Raw genomic sequence first — 7,512 nt, forward strand, 5'->3', positions numbered from 1 at the left:
AGTGACAGAATTCCTACCTGCTTCCCCAGAATCATAATGTCACTGGAAGTAATAAGTCAAGCTGTACTGAAAAAGAAACTGATCAGGCTAAGAGAATGGAGTTATATCCCTAAACAACAATATTTTTACTCACCGTTTCTATAGTTGCAGTAATTTTAACTAGTCTCTCTTCAGCCTCCAACCTGCAGAGATTTTTAACTTGTAGCCAGCTGATATCATGTGTAAAAGCAGTCAGATTGCCATCTACCACATTTACCAGGCTGCAAAGAAATATATAAGAACACAGATTTAAATGTCTCTGAAAATTTTTCATATAATGTATAAATGACCTAAAGGACTTGCATATGCTGCAGCAACAATGCATCTTAGCTCAGCTGCTCCAATTCATCCCAACTCAGAAATATGTCAGTGAGGGCCTTCTGGAATCAACTCCAGCAGCCACTCTCTAGGACACTAGAAGCAGAGGTCTTGAGAGCAGTGACAAAGGGTGCCCTGGAACATCTTCACTGGCATACTTCTGGGTTTGGAGCGGGCAATAGCCAGGCTGGTATAGATAAGACCCCAAGCCGATTTTCACATGTGAATTAGGGAACTAGGAGGGTGCAAACAAGTGAAATGTTTACTACAAAGTAAAGTGACTCTATTTTGCAGGAAAAGTAAAGCAAAGACACAGCCTTACATCAATGCAAATCATCTACTTCATGATAAAGTTAACTCCTAGAAAAGTGAAGAGTACACACCAGTGTCATTTATACTGTGCATGTCTCACCTCCTATAGTTAATTTCTTCCCAGGGTAACTTCTTGCTCAATGCATAGCCATGCTTGCCATGAAATGGCTAGGCCATATATAGTGCCATGTGCAGGCAACCACCTTGGGAAAGCAGGTTGTCTGTTCACTTTTTCTCTAGAGTCTGTGGGCAGACAGGGCAGTTCCAATGGCCCAATCTTCCGCTTGAATTATCCAAGGAAACTCAAGTGTGGTGAGCTTACACCAGGCTTGTCCTTACTAGAAAGCCATCAATTAGTTTTCCTTGAATCAGAATTTCTTGATCAGTAGACTGGCAGATGCTGCCATATCAGTAGCAATGCAACTTGGAACAATTTGTGAGTGGTGCTGCCAAGGGAAATGTGTTAATCTGCTGATCACATTTTTGTTTCTTGAAATCTGTTAGTTCTCTCTAGCTTTCCTGACATTAGAAGAACAGTCTTATGTTTTAAAGCACAAAAAGTGGGACACAAAACCACTAGGTCCAATTCCTGGACCTCTGTCACAAACTTCCTGTGTTACCAGGGGTTCATCACCTATTCCTCGCTTCAGTACCTTACTGATAATGATGACAGCATTAACTGCCTGTATCCTCTATGAAAAATGTAAAGTCTTTACGGTAGAGAAAATTTCTTATTACATCTACAGAGCATGCAGCAAAATGGGTCAGACTGTCATCAGACATGGTGTCTCATCATCAATTACAACATAGGCTTTATAATTAATCTAATTAATGACACAAAAGGCTTCATAATTAATATCTTAAATGGAGATATTATTATGCATATACCAAGTGTTAGCTTGTGTTGTATGCAGTAGGATCCCTCATTTTATTACCTGCTTGAGAAATATCCTCTTACAACTGAAATTTAAGTTTTGGTCCTTGAAAAGACTGCTGTCTCAGCAACTGTGTTTATATGAAATCACCAGGTGTTATGTTTTCACTTCAGCTAGGCATCAGTTGTGACAAACTCATTTTTATTATAACCCGTTTCCCCACCCCTTTAACTTACCATTTGTTCACCTGACATTTTCTTTACTTAATACCTGCCCCCAAGGCAAAAAATGTGATTATTTAAATGTTTAAGACGACTCCTTTTAGGCATTTTAGTGAAGAGAGTTGTAAAGAAACTTGCTTTTCCAAAATCGGAAAATTTATTCTAAATCATACTGAATAGCCTAAATTACTCTAATTTAGGAGTTGGTACCGCTCTACCTTTCAGTGGGGGACCCACTGCTGCACTTCATATTTTCATTATTAAAAAAACCCAAACAAAACACCATAACTGGAAAGCCAAAATTAACATAATGGGTATTTTCCATTATGTCTACTATATGTGCCAATTATGCCTGTAGGTGTGCATTCAATATATGGGCTGAATATCTGAAAGCCCAAGCCCAATTCTGTTTTTGCATGCTTGCTGTTTAAAATAACCACCTGAAAGGCTCCACAGCTAAATAGTATAACTATAAGCTTCTCTTAAATCTCTGCTTCCACCACATACTCATACCCCAGTCTCCCCTTCTGTGAAGCTAACTGCAAATTAGTCTCCCAGACATGATACTCCATTAAATAAATCACGCACCCAGGAAATCCAGAATTTAATGTTACTTCTGAACTGTAACCTCAGCCATACTGCACACAAATGCCTAACCATTGTTCTTCCCTGCTTTTTCAACTTTGAATTTTAATATAGTCCTCTGTGTTTAATGTGGAACATAGCAAAGTGAGCAATGCTATAGCAGTCACGACTTTGAGTAGTTAAACAGGGAAGTACTAAATTTCACAATCTTAAATACTATATTCACAGGATCGTGGGAGAGTAGGGCTGGAAGAGACCTCAGGAAGTCATCTAGCTGAACCCCCAGTTCAGTTTAGGATCATCCCCGTCTAAACCACATTAGACAAGTGTCTGTTTAACTGGCTCTTAAAACCTTCGAAGGATGAAGATTCCACACCCTCTTTTGGGAACTTATTCCTCATAATAGCAAAGTTGTAGTAAAAAGTAATAAGAATATCTAACCAAAGTAATTTTTTGTTAAACTAGAAATATAATTATGACAATTACCTTTGGTCATGGCGGTCTAAAACTAGTATTGAGCTTCCATCTGTCAAACCAGTTGTTTTGACTGTCTTCTTCATATTCTCTTCAGAAATGACCTTCCAGTTTTTAGCTTCACTGTCTGATCCTGAACTGTTCATTAAGATGATCCCTCTTGATGATGTTAAGGCTTTGCACAGAGTGCTCAGTTCTGCACTGCATGGAAAAATATGCTGGGATTCAGTGAAGTGCTGACCTTTTCCTCCTTCGTTATACCTCGCTAAACGAAGAACATTTAGAAGTACGGGCTCATGGTCAAGGCCTGTCAGCACGTCGATGCCACCAACCTGTAGTAACAATGTGCAAGAATCGCACATGAAAGGTGATCAGCAATATATCAAGTCATAACCAAGAAAAGTCTGCATAGTATGGATGACTTGTTTCTTAGTCATTCAAGACTTTTCTCATTAGAATCAAGCCTTCAGTGATTGAATTTGCATGGAAATGTTTGCTAAGGAACCTTAAAGGTGGTAAAGAGTAGTGGGGTGTTAAAAAGGTGGTGAGAGGCTAGGATTGCCTGAAATATGAAAAATACTGATGACAAAGGAAAATAAAATTGGAAAGATAAGGGCCATTTTTATCTTTTTGTACAGAAATCCTAAGCAGACCTCTAGTGACAACACATGCTATGGCAAACAAAGGGTACAGTCACATGTAGTGATAAGAGGGAGCACCAGAAAGGCAGGTGGACTGGCACCCCAAAGCCAGCATTCCTCCAAAAATAATTTAAAACACCCAGAATTATTTTTAGAGACTTAAAATTAAATCCTAGGATTTATAGAATAGTTTCTTACCCTACTTTCTTACCTCCTTTCCATTCCACACAAAGATGTCTGCCCCATCAGCTAGCCCAATGCCATCCAGAGTCAGCTCATCTCCTGAAAAAGAGATCATTTCATGGTGAAGTCCCCCCTTCCCCCAGCCTCAAGAAAAGTAATCAAATGTCAGCTGGGAAGAAAAGACAAAAATGTAGCACACTATCATTATCTATCAAAATCAAAAGTTGCTAAGAAGAACATACACACAGGGTTGAATTCAGGGCCCAGTCCTGTCAAGGAAACCTCTGTGGATGCATATGTCTATGAGAGTCAAGTTATCAGGAGTCCTGTTATTATAAGTTCAGGTGGCCTGATCTTTTTGCAGGAGTGGAGATTCCGCAGAACTGACCCAACATAAATATACTTCCCCTGAGCATTGACTCTGGAATACACAGAACACTGAGCTAGATGTCCCATGGTCTCACTCAGTATGGCTTCCTTATGTTCTTATACATTTAAAAACTCTACTTGACAAATTTGCCTGTTTGGTCACTGTTTTCTAGATAAGTCTTAATACTAAAAAGGATGCTGTATTTCCCAAGCCAATTCCTGAAACATATACGAGGCAAATGTTTAAATTTACCTGCAACTAATTTCCCTCTCTGTATCATAACTCAGCCTAAATGGAAATTATGTTTTTAAATCTCAAAAGGTTATACAAAAATGTGCAAAACCACAACAGTTACATCTGACTTCTGTTTCCTGATATTTCTGCAATGAAAAAGCATGGTGTATTTTCTGGCAGTAGCCTAATTTTATAAGGCAGGGCTCACAAACCAAAGAGAGGTAGGTATTAACTTACTCAGTAAATCAGATTTTAAAAAAGATAACCCTGTGTATTTAACATGACTATACATGGGTCAGGGCCAACAAAGCCAAAGCTATATTTTTAATTAAGTTATATATTGAATTATAAGAAGTCTCCTTTTCAATTTTTTTCTTCCGCTAAAATTTAAGTTGTATGATCTATTTCTTTCATTGCTGCCCTAGCTCCTCTGATTCAGAATCTTTTAAAGTATGAAATACTCCTAAAACATAAATGTTTAAAAGACTATCATAGTTTAACCTCATTTATCTACAAATTTGATCTTTGCAATGAGACTTTGATTTTTACAGCAAAGATTCAAGATAAGGAGCTGCTTTAGAAATAATACAACGTCGATACACATTTTAATATTAAAGCTAGCTTTTAGACAAATAGATCAGCTGAACATCGAAACAAACAGCATTCAACGCTGTATTTTCCCAGTAAGATAATACATGCACGTTCCTCCAAATGCCTGTAACATATAAATGATGAAGCCTTGTTTTGTGCAGACAGGTCTTACCATTAAGCATCTGGTAAAGATGAAGTCCTGCTGGGAGAGACTTTGCAGTACTGAGAATCAGGTCTCCTTCCCAAAATTCCAACAGCTAATGGGTATAATAAAAGTGGTTGTGAAAAGGAAGCAATAGCTGCCATTATTCAGCAAAATGCCAAGCTCACTGTAAAGGCTAAAAACCTGGCTGCAATGAAATCAGTGACAGGTTTGCAATTTATTTTGAGGAGGCTAGGATTTCAAGCTCAGTATTTGCAATCTCCCTAGGAAATAAACAGCACTTATGATAATTTTGTTTTTTTACTTTTTTTTTCCCATTGGTTATTTGTATCAGCTGATTATCTAGGCCGGGGTGACCAACCCACAGCACTCATGTCACAAATGGCACAGGTAGGCATTTGACAGACTGGGTAGAGGGCAGGGAGCAAAAAACAAAAACAAAAAACCCCCCCAAAAAACCAAAACAACAACAACAACAACAACAACAACAACAGACAGGGAGCAGAAGACAGGGCGAGCAAGGGAAGAGGATCAGGGTGGTATGGTACTGAACTCGTGCCATACCTCTTAAAAAGGTTGGCCTTTACTGTCGATCACCTGTTTACCCCAGTCTAGAAGAGCACATGTATTGTTCTGTACCCTATAAGAAACAAGTCACTCCTGCCATCATGTTCTAATACAACACCATCTTCAAATTCAATGTTCTTATCTGTGGAACTAAAAATCTCACCATTCTCTAGGACTCATGTTTCTTTGGTTTATTAGGGAATACACATACAGCTTTCAAATCTGACAGAGTCCTGTAAATTTTCTGCAACTTTTTCAGTAGGTCATCTCTAACTTCTTGGTATTTTCTTGAGTCTTTTTTCCAGCCTAAGCTAACATACTCCTTCCAAGCATGTAGGCAATATATTAACAGTTATAAAAACAGTCAAGAATAAACTGTTTTACTAGACTTCAATGCATACTTGTTTGTAGTGCCCAAGTCTTTAAGCCAGATATAAAGCTTAAATTTTCCACTACCTTGCTTTGTCAATTCCATGGCAATGCAGTGCAATCTGTCTTCGAAAGAAGAAAATTTCTATACACATAGATTCATATGATTTCTAGCTTAAATGTGTCAAATTATATAGAAAAATTACTCCTCTGTATATAGGCATATTCACTTCTGCAAATCAGAAATTGGCTTTGTGACTCAAGTACAGACAAAACCTTTGGGTTGACTTTAAGACAACAAATACCTGAAATACAGATTGTCGCAGATCTCCTAGGGTTTTTCTTTTATCAATAGTCAGATCCAGCACACTTTCCTTCCGAGAAAGCGATGGGTGGAGAGCCCCATTGTAAAATTTATATCGAGAAGCCAAATGAAGATGCAAGTCAATGTTATTGTCTGCAGAGTCACATTCTGCCCTTTAAAAGCACAGCATAAATACACATCAATACCAAGATGCTAAAATGAAATGTTACATACTGGCAATTATTCCTTTAGAGTCACTGCTGTGCATTCACATTTATGGGTTTGGTACCTCAGGTAATCAAGTTCACAGGTAAGTTCAGACCAGCATCACACCCACAGATGGACAAGCCCAAAGACTCTCAGAGCAGCTAGTAATCCACATACTGTGTAGCGCACAGTAAAGTGGCCCCTTACAAACATGCTAAAATACTCCTTGTCTGGTTTTAAAGCTATTACATCAGCACCACTCTAAACATTAATTTATATTTGTTTTCAAGATGACTATGCTAATCAAAACTGAGAACTTTAACTGAACTGTACCAACAATGGAAATCAAAGACAGCTAAGCCAAATAAAATGTATCAGCTCTCATTTCATAGCATCATAGAAGTAGGGTCGGAAGGGACCTTGTAGATCTTTAAGTCGGACCTCCTGCTTGGGCAGGAGAAAAACTGGGCTCAAATGACTCCAGCCAGTTAGGCATCAAGCCTCTTCTTAAAGACCCCCAGAGTAGGAGCCAGCACCACTTCCCTTGGAAGTTGGTTCCAGATCCTAACTGTCCAAACTGTAAAGTAGTTCTTACAGATGTCTAATCTAAACCTACTCTCCAACAACTTGTGGTCGTTATTCCTCATTATGCCAGGGTGCACTAGGAGAAACAAGGTCTCTCCCAAACCCTTCTGGTCCCCGCTAGTTTATAGATGGTCACCAGGTCCCCCCTCAGCCTTCTCTTGTGGAGGCTGACCAGGTTCAGGTCCCGCAGTCTCTCATTGTAGGGTCTGCCCTGTTGTCCCCGGATCATGAGGGTGACCCTCCTCTGGACCCTCTCCATGTTGTCCACATCCCTCCTGAAGTGGGGCGCACAGAACTGTACACAGTACTCCAGCTGTGGCCTGACTAGTGTTGCGTTGGAGGGGGAGGATCTCCTCCTTGGCCCTATTTGAGATGCACCTGTGAATGAACGACAAGGTCCAGTTAGCCCTGCCAACCGTGACCTCGCACTGTCAGCCCATGTTCATCTTGGAGTCAATGACTCCAAGATCCCTT

The 7,512-nt window shown here is 39.4% G+C and overlaps 1 protein-coding gene across 1 annotated transcript in view; it reads right to left on the reverse strand.

The window, feature by feature from the left end:
• The window catches only part of USP40 (ubiquitin specific peptidase 40), a 48,776-nt gene that overhangs the window by 23,997 nt on the left and 17,267 nt on the right, over positions 1-7,512 (reverse strand). Inside the window, exons 13-17 of the mRNA XM_019553922.1 lie at positions 6,248-6,419; positions 5,016-5,100; positions 3,677-3,747; positions 2,837-3,156; positions 134-260 (exon numbers count right to left, since the gene is read on the reverse strand). Coding sequence (XP_019409467.1) covers positions 134-260; positions 2,837-3,156; positions 3,677-3,747; positions 5,016-5,100; positions 6,248-6,419 — 775 coding nt within the window. The remainder of the gene's footprint in view (positions 1-133; positions 261-2,836; positions 3,157-3,676; positions 3,748-5,015; positions 5,101-6,247; positions 6,420-7,512) is intronic.

Source organism: Crocodylus porosus, unplaced genomic scaffold (assembly GCF_001723895.1).
Source record: "Crocodylus porosus isolate Cpor-Errol unplaced genomic scaffold, CroPor_comp1, whole genome shotgun sequence".
NCBI classification, from domain to species: Eukaryota; Metazoa; Chordata; order Crocodylia; family Crocodylidae; genus Crocodylus; species Crocodylus porosus.